Source organism: Prionailurus bengalensis, chromosome C2 (assembly GCF_016509475.1).
Source record: "Prionailurus bengalensis isolate Pbe53 chromosome C2, Fcat_Pben_1.1_paternal_pri, whole genome shotgun sequence".
Classification (NCBI taxonomy): Eukaryota; Metazoa; Chordata; class Mammalia; order Carnivora; family Felidae; genus Prionailurus; species Prionailurus bengalensis.
This window is the reverse complement of record NC_057350.1, coordinates 5,538,138-5,555,350: the sequence shown is the minus strand read 5'-3', so window position 1 is coordinate 5,555,350 and position 17,213 is coordinate 5,538,138. Positions and strand designations below refer to the sequence as shown.

At 42.7% G+C, this 17,213-nt stretch overlaps 1 protein-coding gene across 1 annotated transcript in view; it reads right to left on the bottom strand.

The window, feature by feature from the left end:
- Positions 1–17,213, bottom strand: part of DSCAM (DS cell adhesion molecule) — a gene marked incomplete at its 5' end in the record, with an annotated part of 763,637 nt that overhangs the window by 220,073 nt on the left and 526,351 nt on the right. The window contains one exon of the mRNA XM_043595968.1: positions 10,231–10,404. Within this exon, the coding sequence (XP_043451903.1) occupies positions 10,231–10,404 (174 nt within the window). The remainder of the gene's footprint in view (positions 1–10,230; positions 10,405–17,213) is intronic.

Here is a 17,213-nt window from a genome sequence, read left to right as displayed (position 1 = left end):
AAATCATGTGAAGAACTAATGGTTGAAAACTTCTCAGGTTTAAAGATCCTACCAGCTCCTCCATCCAAACCAACATAAGGACAAAGGAGACGACATATAGGTACATTACGGTCAAACTCTGAAATCCCAAGAGAAAGAAAATCTTAAAAGCGGTCAGAGAAAAATGACCCATCAAGTATGGGGGTGGTAACACTGACCTGACTCTAATTCTCGGAGAACCAAAACACTACCCTTGTCCCCCAGTCAGGGGCTTCTATAGGTCAGGGGGCAATACATTCTGGCGTAGGTCTGGTTTCCAGTGGACCCAATGAATCTTCAAACCCATCCTGTGGTTATTTCCCCCATTCCAGAATGTGTCACTTGGTAACTGGCAGAATGCCCACACGGTTCTCAAACTGCTGAGTGAGGGCTATTACGATAGGAAAGGCCAAGTGGACGCCGGGAGAACTGTCTCTTCTTATCAGCATAGCAAACCAGAAATCAAAGCCCCATTGCTAGAAGGATTGCAGAGATTAGCGCACTAGGAAAATGGGTGGTCGTGGAGCTGAAGGAGCTGGCCACTGGGGACGGTCCCATCAAGGAGCTCTGGGCTCCACCAGCTCAGCATGGGGGCTGGAGGGATCTCTCTGGGTTTCTAAAAGGTGGCCTTTCTAACCACAGGCCATGGGAAGCAGAATCCCTGAGACCCAGAGACAGACGCAAACCCCCCGTCTCCTGGGACTGTCACAAGACTGCCACCTGCTCTTCTGGCTGGCTCTCCTGCCTCTCTGCGCTCCTCCCATAACTCAGATGTAATATAGAATTTTGAGTGTGGGTGTCAGAATGAGGATATTATTGTCATGATACCTTTCCTCCGCTCAAAATCCTCCAATGGTGTCTCATCATCATTGAAATAAAGTTCAAAGTTTGACTGTGGATCCAGCCCCTGCCCAGGTCTCTTGGCCCTGCCATGTACCTTGTACTCCAAGCGCATGGTCTCCTTGCTGCTCTGCAAACATAACCAATTTCTACCTCGAGCCTTTGCACTTGCTACTCCATCATCTGGAATGTTCTCTCCAAGCACACACACAACCCATTTCCTTCATTCTGTTCTCTGCCAGGCTTTATGCTAAATACCGATGCACATGTCATTCTCTCCATGGAGATGTAAACTAGTTGTGTCTTGTTCATCCGATGTGCAGTGTCTAGAACAGTCCTGGAGGCTAGCAGGAGCCCAGTGAATACTGCCGACCAGACGAGTGGGCAGAAAGGACAAGGGTCAGCCAGAGGACCTAAGGGGGCAGCTAGGCAGCGACCCCATGGCCCAGGGCCAGATGGGAATAAAGGCATCTCAGTGGGTGCCGGCGTGGAGGGTGACAGCTAACTGAGGACTCAGAAGACTGATGCCCCCAGACAGAAGGCCGTGGGGGAAGAAGGATCTTAATCAACCAAGAAACCCCGAAAGAGCTGAGATTACCCCAAAGAGGCAACACGTAACTTCTCAGCTGCTGGGTAGAAGGGAGCCTCTAAACAGAAGGAGGAGGAAGAGGAAGCAACTAAATAAAAGAGAAAAATACACTCGCCTCGCCTCGGAAGAGTACCATCCTGAGAAACATTTTTAAAAATCCTGTTTGTTTTTCTCAGTCTCCCTCCACCAGGCACTGGCCTCCCTGCTCCGGGGACACCAGATGTTCCCCAGACCTGCATGCTGTCCTTGACCCTCCAATGCCATTCTTCCCTCAGACCTGTTCTACCCCGACCCAAAGCATCAGGCTTTATGAGTCCCTATAATAGTTCCTCCACTCAAATAAAACTCCCCAGCCCCTCACAGGTGTTTATTTCAGCTCGACTGTGGAGGAGAGAAGCATGGCTGAGTCCCAGGAATTTCTGAGGATGCTATCTCCTTACCTATTGTGCTGGGATGTCTCCAGTTGCAAACAAGAAGGCCTTGACCCACATTGGTTTAGACAGAAAGGCAACCAAGTAATTAGTCTCCTACAACTATGAGTTCAGAGGATTCAAGATGCAGTACAGTAGGGGTAAAACTCCACTTTTCCTCTTTTCTTAATGCTACCTTCTTCTAGGTATTGGTTGTATCCTGGGAACAATACCAAAATGGCTGCCACGGATCAAGGTGTCACCTCCAGGCGGGGCCAAGAATCAAAAGAGATGAGCATCTCTGGCACAGCTGCCTATTAAGAATAAGGAAATCTTTTCCAGAAGGTCTCTTCTTACATGTTGTTGGCCCAAACTGGGTCTCATGCCCATCTTTAAACCAATTATGTCCAAAGGGAATAGGCTGCTCGTGGTTTCTTCAGACTAGAGTTCATATCCATGGGTTTAGACAGATTAGGATTTACCTGCTGGAGCAGGTGATGTAGTTACAGTGTGCTTCTCTCAAACACAAGACTCTACGGAAGATCTCTGTTATCACCGTGTGCATTCGTGTTCCAGGCCTGCCACAACAAAGCGCCACCAACTGGGTGGCCTAAAACAACAGAAATGTATTCTATCACAGCTCGGGAGGCCCCAAGTCTGAAATCAAAGTGTTGGTAGGATTGTTCTCCCTCTGAAGACTCTAGGGGAATATCCTTCTTTTTCTCTTCCAGCTTCCCTTTGCTGGTGGCAGCATTACCCTGTCTCTGTCTCTGTCTTCACATGACCCTGTGCCCTCATGACTAGTTCCAAAATTTCCCTTTTTATAAGGACATCAGTCATATTAGATTAAAGGCCACCTTACTCTAATAAAATCTCATTTTAACTAATTTCATCTGCAAGGACGCCATTTCCAAATAAGGTCACATTCTAAGATACTGGGGGGTCAGGACTTCAATATATGAATTTTGGGGGCACACAATTCAACACTTAACACTGAGAGACGAGGCCGAAATTGGAGCTGGCAACAAATTACAGTGATTTAGTCTTCTCATTTTACAAATTCCTTATTAACCCCAAAGGATCTTCAGCTGGTAGAATTCCAGGCTCATTTAAGAAGTGAAATGCGAATGTTTATGTGGAGTACAAGATGCTCTCCCTGGAAGGAGCCGCCATCCACCATTGGCAATTACAGCCATGGAGCGTCGTCTACTGGCTAACAAGTGGCCCCCCCTTTTCCATTCTTACTTTCCCATGCCCCTTCCCATCCTCTGCTCCTGCACCCAGGCATTGCCATGAAAAGTGTAGATATTTTTGACAGCGGACCAGAAAAGGGAAGGGTGAGGGATATGAGTGTGTGCATACATGTAGAATACATTGGAGTGGGGGCTGGCGGACTCTAAATTCATGAAAATGTGTCACCTGGATGTTTTTCAGTCAGGGACACCTCATACTCTCTAACAGACACTAATGTGGCTTGTTTGGGGGGAGTCATAAGCTGTAATTCAGGAATGATGATGATAATTATAATAACACCCCTAACATCAACCACAACAGTAGCCGCCATTGCTCTGCAACAACCATGTCAGGAATTTTTACTGAGTGCTTCAGTGATGGGTCATGTCAGCCTTATAGGGATCCCACGAGAGACGTATTTTCTGTGACTCTAATCTACGGAGGCTTGGAGAGAGCGAGCCCAGGCTGTGTGAGCTTCGAGCCTGACTGGCAACCACAGAGTTACATCGCTTTGATTCATTTACGTCACACGTGGTGTAAGGCCGCGGTAAGAGTGTGGACATGAAGCAAAGGTAGTGAAATAGAAAATCCTAGTTTGCAACAGAACCCAGGCTGCTGCCTGCCTCAGGGCTGCTTACTCCTCCTTAGCCCCTTCTAACCTCCCATTGTGTGCCTGGCTGCTTCCAGTCCAATGCTCCGAGAGACACTGCAAGGAAAATACACAAGGCCATCCAGGGTGTGATTTTTCCAGAACAGTGGTTCTTGATCTTCTTGCATCATGCATCCCTTTGAGGGAATCACGAAGGCCACAGTGTTTCCCCTCAGCAAAAAAACACACATGTTTGCACCTGATGTCAAGGGTTTCCCACAACCTCATGGGATCTGCCTACAGGGGCCCATGAGTCAAAGTGTGATTTAGAAGCTCCTGAATTAAGGGGCACCTGGGTGACTCAGTCGGTTGAGCGTCTGACTTCAGCTCAGGTCATGATCTCGCAGTTTGTGAGTTCGAGCCCCACATCGGGCTCTGTGCTGACAAACAGCTCGGAGCCTGGAGCCTGCTTACGATTCTGTGTCTCACTCTCTCTCCCCCTCCCCTGCTCATGCTCTGCCTCTGTCTCTCAAAAGTGAATAAATGTTAAAAAAAAAATTTTAGAAGCTCCTGAATTAAAATATCAGGGAAAACAGCATTGGACCCACTCAGCTATCTTGGCAGGTTAGGAAACAAAAAAATTATAATTTAGTAATTCTATATATTCAAAACTGTCCTCTCTTGCTCTGTTAAGAACAAAGCAGCCTGAAAACAAACCTTATTTTGCTTTTAGAGGAAAGGGTGTCCTGTCAAAGTGACTGTGAGGGGCCTGGAAAACATTTTATAGGAATTATTAAGGCCATCACAGCCTCACAGAGGGCCAGCTGGGGGCCCTGCTCCTCTTTTAGGACTTTCACAGAGCAATGGCAAAGACTAGAGGGGATTTTTATTTAGCTAACGAGGTGCAGGGTAAAGATCTGTGGGGACACAGTGTGAGGGTAGGAAGTCACAGAAGTTGAATGGACTACCCAGGGGTAGATACGGATTCTCGGAGATGGCGGTAGATTCTTGAACACCACCCCCAACATATCCTCCCCAGCAAAGGCAGGACTTGAGTGGCCTAGATCGTATCACATCACCAAGGTCTATCCAGAAATATCATGGCCAAGGTCCAGCAGGCTGACCAAAGCTGACAGTGAGTGTACATGAGCTGCAAGGCCTATGTGCCCGAATCCTGGAGGAAAAAGAGATGTGTGCATGATACCCAGGGACCTGCCTGGGCTGAGCCCGAGGGAGGCTTGGGGACCAAGGCCCCACCACATCCTGCAGGTTGGCTCTGAGAGGCAGTGGCATCACTGGATCCGGAGAGCAACCACCTCTCTGGGCAGCACCCTGCTCCTGTTTGGTAAGGGATGTTCTTTCATCCTGCATGCAAGTGACAGAAGAGGAGCTGTTTGTGCATCGGGGCCTCAGATCCATACAGAGATCAGTTCCAGGGAGCATGTGGGCCCAGAGGCAGAAAGTGGGGAGGGGAGGACGTAATTCTGGCACCTGGGAGAAACATTCGGGACAAGGACTCATCCCCTTGAGAGATCCAGAGGTCTGGGGCAGCTCTTTTCTTACTACAACCAACCAGATCTCCCAGCTCTCACAAGGTCTGGGGATGGAGACGCTCTGCAGCGCCCCCGTGGGCCTGGGGCGAGGGTGCAGCTTTGTCGCCAGAGGCCAAACAGAAAGTTTGGAAAGTAGAGTCTGATGGAAAGGACAGCCCGGTCCCTCTGTCTTTACTGCCGAAGTCCTCAACAACATCTGATGTTTCGGGTCCCTATTCCCGGCACGCGTTTTGGTAAAAGCTAAACTATGATTGGGATAATAATGAATAATGTGGTTCCAGAAACAGCAAGACCAACAAACCTGAAGGATTTGAAGGGTTATTTTTCTATCCCACTGGTCGCTGTCCCTGCCGGTTCATCCAAGCTTGGTTGCCTCATCTCTGCCCACAGCCTCCATGTGTCTGATGTCAAAAACATATGTGTGTGTGTGTGTGTGTGTGTGTGTGTGTGTGTGTATGTGTGTGTGTGTGTGTGGTGGTGGGGTGGGGGTGGGGGGTTCACCATCAAATTTCTCTGCTACTGCAGTAGTGGTTTTTGAAAGCACCCGAGTGAAAGAACTTCCCAGACAAGAGGCTCGCTCAGCCAGTGCACGGTTCTCGCGTCCCCAGTGAGCCCCTGGCAACCGGCGCTGTTGGGAGAGTTCAGGTCCTTAAGATGTGTATAAAACCAGCACCAGCCATCCTGGGAATCCAGACTATTGTCCAAGAAGCCGCCTTAATTTCCTGACGTTGCTTGATCGGGCAGAAAGTTCTGTCCTATTACATTTAGAAATATTTGCAGCCCACTTTTCAAAAATCTGAATTATAAAAATGAGAGAGTACGCAAAATTTTTATTTAAAGCCGTGAAATTTCCTTTCTACCCAAACAATTTTTTTTTTTCAGTTTGAAATCCCCAAACATTTTACTGATGATTCATAAACAGCTGGAGTCAGGAATAAGAGTTTCCAAAGGCACCACCCCCATGGGTCAGCATCACAGGGACAGTGAAAGTACCCCCCGCCTGGATCTTGGAAGTCATGTTTCCTCTTCCTCTTCCTACCCTACAACCTTTTAATTTTCCTGTTCAGAATGATTTTCTGGAAGTATTCCAGTGTGCAGCACCATCAGCATCTACGGTTTTTTTCTCTCTAACCAGCAGGATCACCTGCTATGTGTATGTGCTAGATCGGTGCATAGAGTGCTTTGTGATTTACAGTGTATCTTCACATACATTACCCCATTTAATTTTCATACCCCCCTCCCCAGGAAAGGTGTGATTCTTCTTATTTTACAGGGTCAGAGAAGTAAAGCAATTTGAGATCACTAATGAGAAGTGGAGGACCAGAAGGACCAGATTGTTTGGGCTGCAACCTCGGGGGGGCTCGTCACCCTACCCTGGGCTCCCTGTTAATTACATGACACTTCAGCCCTCCATGTCCACGGCACACAGGCTTTGAGGACTTTCCTAATTTTGACCCAGAATGTAGGATTCCTTGTTTTTCCCCAAGACGGTCTTCATTTAGGGGACAGAACTGATTGAAGGTTGTCAAAATAGCGATTACCACCTCAAAGGAAACTTGCTATCACTTTTATGGAATCAGTTCCAACAATACAGAGAAATTCTTTAGTGTGTGAAATACTGGAATCAACTGTTTGGGGGAGAGGGGGAGGACGCTTTGTTGCTTTTTTTTGGTGATACCATGCAATGGTTTTCCCGGGGATGGGCCAGTAGTGTCCCTGTTATGTTCTCATTCCTCTCCTGGCTGCAGTTTGAATAGGTAGCTTTAGTTCATTTGGGATGATTTTTCTGTGTTTGTATGGAATGCAGTGTGTGTGTGTGTGTGTGTGTGTGTGTGTGTGTACATGGGTGTGGGTGCATGCCATTTTTAGGGCCATGTTAAGAGATTAAAATAAAAGAGAATGGGATGATGGTTCTTTCTCTTCTTGCCTCTACCTGGAAGGCATCTGGGTTTGCTGTGCACACACTGTAAGTGCACATGTGCATGTGGGTGTGTGTCTACAGCTTAGTGCTCCCCTTCTGTCCTCTACAGAAGTAACAATAAAACATGTTACCATTCATAGGGGCATAAAGTCAGCCAGGGTGTGCTCTGTGCTCAAACTTCCTATTTTCTTTCCTTTTTTTAATGTTTATTTATTTATCTTTAAGAGAGAGAGAGAGAGAGAGCGAGCAGGGGAAGTGCAGAGACAGGGGGGACAGAGGTTCCTAAGCGGGCTCTGTGCTGACAGCAGACAGCCTGACGTGGGGCTCGAACTCACAAACCGTGACATCATGACCTGAGCCAAAGTCTGATGCTCAACTGACTGAGCCACCCAGGTGCCCCCTTCCTCCCTATTTTCATGGCAAAATAGATAATACCAAGCAGCAGATGTGCATTGCTCTGTGCTGCCTCCACAGTCCATTTTAATCCACTAAGTAGTCTGGTCACACAAATACACACAGAAAAAGCGAAGTTATCCCTGTTTGTTGTTACTGTTTTTTTTTTTTAATGGTATCATTTGAGTAACACCGCTATTTGTTGTATATCTCCTGTCTTTGTGCTTCTATAGCTTTCTTAAATTATTCTTTTTACTTTCCAGAATTCAAATAGTATGATTTTAAAGGGTTAAATATACCAGACACTTGAAACTGAACACATTTATAAACCCACCAAGGGCTAAAAACTGGTAGAATTAACTGTTACCTAAAAGCATCTCTCTGCTAATAGTTTGTATGGTTTGAGAGAATCTAAACTTGGCCACCTCTAAGAACCATTTCTGTTTGACATTTGCTCACTTTAAACATTTCCCTGTCTAACCCCCTCCATGTACAGGGTACAACACGCGGACAGAGTTTACCTCCTGCCTTGGGAGTTTTAATTTCTTCTCTCTGTTCCCTCTTCCTCAAGCGTCCCTATCCACCCTCAAGGATTGTACCTGTTGATACCCACTGCATCGTCTAAGACTGAACTTAAATCCACGTGTTGTCACTGTGCAGTCGCTGGCCCCACACACAAACGTCAATCACGCCCTCGTCTGCGCACCTTTGTGTTTGGAACTCTTTTCCAGTGTATTCCACTGGATGGCAGTTGTATACACCCATTCCCCATCAACCCACAAGAAAGAAAGGTCGCTAAGGGCAGGAAGACATCTCCGTGGTCCTCTCCCATGCCCCACACTAAGAGCATCAAAGGTGCATAGAGAGGAAATCTGGGGAAAACCAGCTTTTGTATTTTTAAATTCCACCCACTTAAAAGACTTTTTCTCCATGAAACGCTCCTTAGTCCCCGCAAAATGAAAGTTATATCCTCCTCTGAAAGGTACAACTATGGCACATATTATATTACTCTCCATCTTGCATTAATATTAGTAAGCTCTATATACTTCCTTGTTATCTCCTCTTCCAAAACATAAGTCCGTGGATGAAGTATTCACATCCTTCACAGGGCCCTGTATCTATTACAGCATAGATATAGACTTGCGGAATTTTTATAATTTTAAAATATTTCAAAGTGGCAAAATATAACCAAATTTAGAATCAAACATATTCTATTAAATATAATCAAATTAAAAAAATATATTTCTCTTATTGGGGAAAGATGGATCAATATTGGCCAACATTGGTCTTCAGCTCTTGGGTTTCCTTCAAATATCATCAATTTATAATTTTTTAAGTTATCCTTTCAACTTTGGATTTATATGAAACGACAATTTGTCTTCAGATTCTTGCAAATCAGTTCCTCCAGAGTATAAAATTTAGAATCAAATTTATGTATTGGATACCTACACAACATATTTTAAAGCAACCCTATTTCAAACTGTAATTTTTCATGGTATAAAAGTGTAGCAAATAAATAGCTTGATATCTTCAGCGTTACGTTGGAAATAACGGACTAGAATAAATTCTGAGTGAAATAGGGCGGATACTAGTATTTGTGCAGTCAGCTTAAATATCTCTCTCTCACACACACATATACATAAGACCCACTGAGATTCACTTTTAAATTCAATCCCTCTAACGAGTGATACGGTAGAGGTCTTTTCCAGCCTACCGAGAACACAATTAAAATAAAAAAGAGAAAGGCTGATCAAAGCCTTATCTGGAAGAGATCACAATTTATCTAACAGAAAATTGCACAAATGGACAAAGACATAAGTAATTCGCTGTAAACTAGGCGCTCAACCATTTGCTAAAAAGCAGCAACTTTACAAAAGTTGGCCCAAAGCATAAGAGACTGTTAAAAACTGAGAACAAACTGAGGGTTGATGGGGGGTGGGACGGAGGAGAGGGTGGGTGATGGGTATTGAGGAGGGCACCTTTTGGGATGAGCACTGGGTGTTGTATGGAAACCAATTTGTCAATAAATTTCATAAAAAAAATAAAAAATAAATAAAAATAAATAAAATAAAAAACAAAAGTTGGCCCGTTTTACGTCCTTCCTTTGGTGGTTTACTTACCTAAGTAGAAAAATAATCTCATTATAAGTTGCCCTCTCCTATAAAACGGGTCAGCAACATGGACCCTAGACAGGGTGTTACATGTTCCTGTCTTGTAGTTGTGTGTCTTTGGTAATGAGGTTTCCGGCTGCTTGATTTCATAAGGATCTCTAAAAGGAAACCTAGGGACAAGCCAGCTTGCAAATCATAAAATGTGTGGAAACAGACGTCTGAAAAGAGCGCATACAAGACCATACGCTAGGCTTTTCCACAGTAAAATCAGCAGAATAGAAATGTGGGCACTAAAGGCAGAGGCCCACTCACCTGCTAGGTATGCATGGCCAAGGGAACCCAAGGGACACGAGCATGTGGCCCCAGACACCGGGCACACGGTCAGGCTATTGCAACCGGCTGGATTTTTGCCCTCCTCTTCGGTTGTGTCCCAGGCGAGCAAAACCTCAAACCTCAGCTGTAGCCAACCAACATTTTGTTTTGTTTTGTTTTAAACAGATGTGTGCGGAGACAATGGCAAATTTAAGCACAAAAAGACCTATTTAGGTAAAACAAAGCATTCTTCTTCCTTACTTTTCACCGTGAGGTACATGGACTTGCTGACGTCTGCACCCACATCGTTGCTGACCTTGCACAGGTAGTAGCCGCTGTCTTCCTCCACGACGTGCTTGATCAACAAGGACCCGTTGCTCAGAACCTGAATTCGGCCATTCAGGGCAATTGGTTGGAACTGGGGAACCCCAGCACCTGGAGTAGAACAAGAAGGAGGAAGAATGATGCCAACAGAAACACACAAGGGGAGACAGTGAGTTCAAGTTCACGCAACTTAGTACAGAGAAGTGAGGGGTATTTAACATCTAGAGGGCAGTCGTGGGATACGCGGAACTTTTTCCCCCCAACATGTAAATTCTTGTTTGGAGAGAAGCACATTTATTTAAAATGACACTGCTTCAGACTCTGAGATAGAGAGTAAGAGACTGTTACAGGTCGTTTCTACACAAAAAGCCAAATTTGATGAGTGTTAAGTAGCTGATAAATTATTCAAAGACATCACAGTGGAACAGCACAGGAGTAGACTTCTCTCCTGAGACGAAATAGAAGCCTTGTGTTCCCAGGGAATTACTATGAATGTAAACAAGGAATGTTCCAGGGACAGGGCATTTGAAGACTGCTTGCGGTGAGTCTACAAAGGCAATACAAGTATCGCAGGTTTCTCTTCTAAGCACAGTCACGCTGCAGTCTAGACACACGTGCATGTTAGTATCACTTAATGTCATTTAAATAAATAAGTCAGATGGTGCCAGTAAGACAGCACAGAATTAAAACACCTCTCTCCTCAGAGTATGGCGTTCAAGGAGAAAATGCCACCGATGACATGTGCCGTGGACAGAGGTGTGATATGACTCATATGGAAGATCCTTACGAAACTGTTCTGAAAAAAAATATCTTTTAGAAATAATAAAAAAGCAGAACCAAGGGTGGTCTAGGGAGATTTCTGGGAAGACGGCGGTTTGGATTAACTTGCTATGTTGCTTATCCCTGTGCAAGGGGCCCTGGGTGAGCCTGGGAGAGTGTGATCTAAGTCTTGATAAGCTGGTAGAGCTTCCCTACTGTGTGACCTGAGTCTGAGGATTTGGGGAGAGGACCCAGTGGTGAGGACCAATTCCATCTTCCTGGAGAAAGCCCACGGCGTGAGCCCCATGCTGGTCTCCATGGCCCCAGATCCTTCGTGGGAGCTGAACATGCACACTGTTGCACTGTCACCATACCCCACCTGCAGGGAACTTCAGGCTTTGCATCTGGGGACACGAGAAGGGACACACTTTCTCATGCTATCTCCGTGCCAAACTGATCACTTATCTATTGGTACTCCTTAGCTCACAGTGGCAGAGACCGTGGCTGTGCCCTCCCTTCCCTCATGTCTAGATCAGGTAACCCAGCCCCACCAAAGAGACCAGGGAAATTCACAATGTACCGAGGGGACATTTCACACCGAACAAGAAGGACAAGCAGAATCCCCACAACAGGTGGCTGCTACCAACACAGAACTGCCACAGAGGACATATGAAGACTGCAATTAAAAGAACAGATTTCCATTTCTGCTGACGATGGAGAGAGACACGAAGGAATGTCGCTTCCATTCTAACAACAAAAAAGAGAGGCTGTTCATCTACAAAATCATACTGTTCTCTGAGTCGCTTAGAAAGTCGAAGTCACAGACAACTAAGTGAAATTAGTTACAAAAAGCTAGAAGCCCCACAAGGAGATAAATAATCCCATCTCTGGCAGAGGATGGGGGGACCAGGACCTCGGCATAAAAGCAGATTCACAAGGACTGGAAGTAAGTATAACCTCCCGCAATCTCTACTTTTCCTTCCTTTCATGCACCAGGGCCATACTCAATAAAATATTACGAGACACACAAAGAAGCAAGAAAAAAGGACCAGAAAAAAAATACCGACATAACTATGGTAGGGGAGCTCTTCCACAGGGACTTTACAATAATTATGATTAATATCCATAAACGGGGGGGGGCGGGTTCAGAAGCAATATTAAAACCATTAAACTATAAGAAAAGACAAAATGATAAAAACAAATACCACAATGTAAGAGATGAATAAATCTTTAAACAAGCTACTCAGTAGGTTAGACAGAGGAAAAAAAATTAGTGAATTTAAACCTAGGTCAGTGGAAAACATCCAAAGTTAAAAAAAAAAGTGCGCAAGTGGAAAATATGAAATAGGTTATCCTGGAATTCTGAAATTACATCAAATATTCTAACACTGAAAATTAGAGTCTCAAAAGGAAAAGAAAGGGGGGGGGCAGAGGAAATGGGATTTGAAATACGGAAGACTTTAATACCACTATTAATCACTTTGACTTAACTGACATTTACAGAACTCTGCACCCTAAATAGCAGAATACATACTGATTTTGAGGGCACATTTGACACTTAATAAAAGGGACAATATTGTTAGCCATAATACAAATTTCAGTAGATGTTATAAGATAAAAATAATACATGTTATGTTCTATTTCCACAGCAAAACGAAAATTGAAAACAATAACACAAATATATCTGGAAAAAAAACCCAAATATTTGAAAATTAAATGATACATGTCTAAATAACTCATGAGTCAAAGAAGAAATCACCAGAGTAATAAGAATATATACATATGAATATAAAAATACCATATCATTATTTGTGAGATACGGATAAAAGCAAAACTTAGAAGTGTGTAGCATTAAATTACTGTATTAGAAAAGGAAGAAGGTCACCAATCAACTATCTAAGCACCCACCTTAAGAAGCTACTACAAGAAGGGCAAGAAAAACCCAAAGTATGAAGAAGGAAGGAAATAATAAGGAGGAAAACTCAAATCAGTGAAATACAAAACAGAAAAACAACAGATAAAAAAAAATCAGTAAAACAAAAAGCTAGCTCTTTGGAAAAAAACATAGTAGGTTAGCCTCTAGGACTGATGTAGAAGACAGAAGACACAAGTTACAAATAACCATAAAAAGATAACCATCACTATAGCCTCTACTTTAATTAAAAGCATAATAGCAAAATATTAGGAATAACTTTGTGCCAATGAATTTGACAACTTAGATTAAATACATTTCTTGAAAGACACAAACTATCAAGGATCGCTCAAGAAAAAGGAGGTAGATCTAATAGTCATATCTATAAATAAATTTAATTTATAGTTAAAAACCTTCCACAAATAACACCCAAAACCCAGGAAGCTTCACTAGTAAATATTACCTATAATTAAAGAAGAAATAAAACCAATTTTACACAGAATTATCCTGATACCAAAGTCAGACAAGAATCTTAAGAGAAAAGAGAACTAGAGACCAATATCCCTAATGGACACGGACATAAAAATCCTTAACCAAACATTACCAAATCAGGTATATCAACATACAAACAACAATGTATTATGACAAAGTGAGATTTACTCCAGGAATGCAAGGTTGGTTTGAATTCAGGAATTAGCCAATGAAAGAAACTCACTACTTCAACATACAAAAACAGAAATAGAGTGAGTAGATACAAAAAAAAAATGTTTTTCACAGAATTCAACATCCTGATAAAATCTCATAGCAAACTAGGAAGACAATGAACTAACCTGATAAAGGTTTCTCCAAAAAAAACTATAACTAAGTCATACTTAATAAAAAAGAACTTACAAAAAAGTTGCTAGAAACATAGTGAGTTTAGGGACGTCATGGGATACATCGATGTACACAACTCAAAGTTAATTTTGTTTATAAATGTATTAGTAAAAAGCAATTGGAAATTGAAATTTAAAAAAATGATACATTTGCATGTATGCTAACATGAAATGCTAAGAAATTCATTAAATAAGATATGTGCAAGACTTCCTTACTGAAAACTATAAAAGTTCTTGCTAACAATTAATGAAGACTGAAAGAAATGTTCATGGATCAAAATTCTCAATTTTTTCAGACAATACTAGGAAATCATTTTCCAAAAGGGCCAAATAATAAATGTTGTAGGCTTTGCAGGCCACACTGTTATATAACTACATACTTCTGCCAATGAGGCACAAAAGTAGCCAGAGAAAATACCCAAACAAAGCAGCCTGTGTTCTAATAGCATCCAATGGAAAGACTGGGTGTGGGTAGGATCTGACTCATGTCCCACACGTGGCTGACATCTGGTTTGTAAGAAGCCCACATCTGTAAGATCACTACAAAGTTGGAAGGAGGAGCATATACAAATAATACACATTTGGGTTAGTATTTTATCACACAGCTGATGCATGAAATATCGTAACATAATTTTAAGTAGAATTTTTTAAAAATATGTCTCATCCATAAAGCATTCAAAATCAAGGATGGAAAGTTTAAACATGTAAGTAACAGCACTTTTCTTTCATAATCGCAACATGTTGCTCTCTCCAGTATCAGCTTCTGAATACTTTCTAAAGTGAGACAAAATGAAGAAAAACATTCTGACCCCTAATCTGTTTGCTCTTGGGGAATAGAGACATCATCAAAATGTAAAAAATGCAAACTTAGAAACATGTGTACTGTGGATCATTAGAAACCTAATTCACATGAAATTCACAGAGGATTTTTAACAAGTGTTTGATGAAGTATGAACATGCCAGTAAATGAGTGATTGGCTTTGAAAAGTAATTAATGAAAGGTATCTGTTAGTTTACTTATTATAGTATAAAACATGAGAATCCCAGATTAGGGATCTGAGAATTTTGGGCCCCAAATTCAAACAGTAAGTAAGTAAATGCCCTCTTTTTCTTCTCAAGACCCCAATTTCATAATTTTCCCTTCCTAATATTTTATAAGTGAATATAAAGATGTGCTCTATTTTTACATAAATGGGATTTATTGTTTGATTACTGAGCACCCACTGTGGGGCAGATACTGGGCATGTAGCTATGATCACAAAGGATTGTGGCTCTCTTTGCTCTTTTTTTTTTAACATTAAAAAATTTTTTAAGTTTATTTATTTTTGACACAGAGAGGAGAATGCGAGTGTGAGCTAGGGAGGGGAAGAGAGAGAGGGAGACACAGAATCCGAAGCAGGCTCCAGGCTCTGAGCTGTCAGCACAGAGCCTGACATGGGGCTTGAACTCACGAACCGTGAGATCATGGCCTGTGCTGAAGTCAGATGCTTAACTGACTGAGCCACCCAGGTGCCCCCAACATTTTTTTTAAAAGTTTATTTGTTTTGAGAGAGGGAGCACCAGCAGGAGAGGGACAGGGAGAGGAAGAGAGAGACAGAGAGTATCCCAAGCAAGCTCTGAGCTGTCCGTGCAGAGCCTGAGGCGGGGCTTGATCCTACTAACTGTGAGATCATGACCTGAGCTGAAATCAAGAGTCGGGCACTTAACAGACTGAGCCACCCAGGTACCTCTCTTCTTTACATATACATATTTTTTTCTTTCCCTTTTTTTTTAGAGAGAGTGAGTGGGGAGGGGCACAGGGAGGGAGAGTATCTTAAGCAGGCTCTGTGCTTAGCATGGAGCCCAATGCGGGATTCGATCCCACGACCCTGGGATCATGACTTGAGCTGAAATCAAGAGTTGTCTGCTCAACGGACTGAGCCACCCAGGAGCCTCTGTGGTCTCTCTTTCAATCCCTCCCTCTCTGAGGCTAGTGGCCTCACTGTGGGGAATGTAGCTACCCTATGGAGAGGCTCCCTTGAGGGTGTTCTCCAACCAACAGTCTATGACTGAATCCTGCCATACAACACAGCAACCACATGAGTGGGCTTGGGGGACGAGACTCTTCCCAGGCTGAGCCTTGACATGACTGCATCACTGGCCAACACCTTAACTGCAGTGCTGGGAGAGACCTTGAACAGGAGGACTCAGCTAAGCCATACTCAGATTCCAGACCCCCAGACATAGGAGGTAATAAATGTGCATTATCTCATGCCACTAATTTTTGGGGATAATTTGTTGCAAGGCATCAGATCATCAGTAACACCGAATAACTAGGTAATGAGGTAATCTTTCAGTTCCTCAGTTTCTTCCACCTGTAAAAGTGGAGATAATATAGAATCTCCTTAATAAGGTGAGGTAGGCATTGAAATTCTTTAACTATGGTATGGCATAGAGTAAGCCCACAATACTCCTTCTTAAAAGATTTCTCCTTACGATGATTTTATGATTAGTTGACTTTCTGTCTTTCTTACTCCACAAGAAGAAGGACCATGTTGCAAGGAATCTCTCCACTTATCAGTCAGTCAATAGAGTGGTAGGCAACCTCTGGGATTAATGCTCGAAGGGGAATTCTGCGCATTTAGTGTTGAAATGTATGGCTAAGCTGTTTCCTAAGAAACACGTCGATTTCATTTCCATCAGTGTTGGCTAAGGGTTATTTTTTCCTCACACATGTACATGACTGACCTTTTTGATTTTCATCATTATTTTAATTTGCATGCTTTGACAATTTTTTTTGATATTTTTTGTTTGTTTTGCCCGTAGATAAGTTTGAGCATCTTTTCACAACCTCATGTTTTGGCAATTTATACCTGTTTTCTTGGTGAACAGCCCATCTACATCCTTTGCCTATGTATCTATTGGACTTCCTGTCTTTTCCTCCTTCATTTGCCAAAGCACTTGGGTCTTATAAAGCATTTCTATACTCCGGTTTTACACAAATTTATTTTTGCTTATTTATTTATTTATTTATTTATTTATTTATTTATATTTTTATTTATTTTATTATTTTTAAAAAATATAATTTATCATCAATTTGGTTTCCATTACAACACCCAATGATCATCCCAACAACTGCCCTCCTCCATGTCCATCACCCACTTTCCCCCCACCCCCACCCCTCATTTAAAGTCAGGCCTGAATGTTGAATATTATCAACTGCCTTTCAATATTTATTGAAATGATCATATGTTTTTTTTCTCCTGTAAAAGTTGACGGTATGCTTTAAAAATTCAGTTTTTACCAATTATAAAATTCGTTTTTATGGATAACGTGTTCTTTTGGGCAAGGATAAAAGGATACTATTAGAACTTAATGAAAAAGCCTTTAATTTT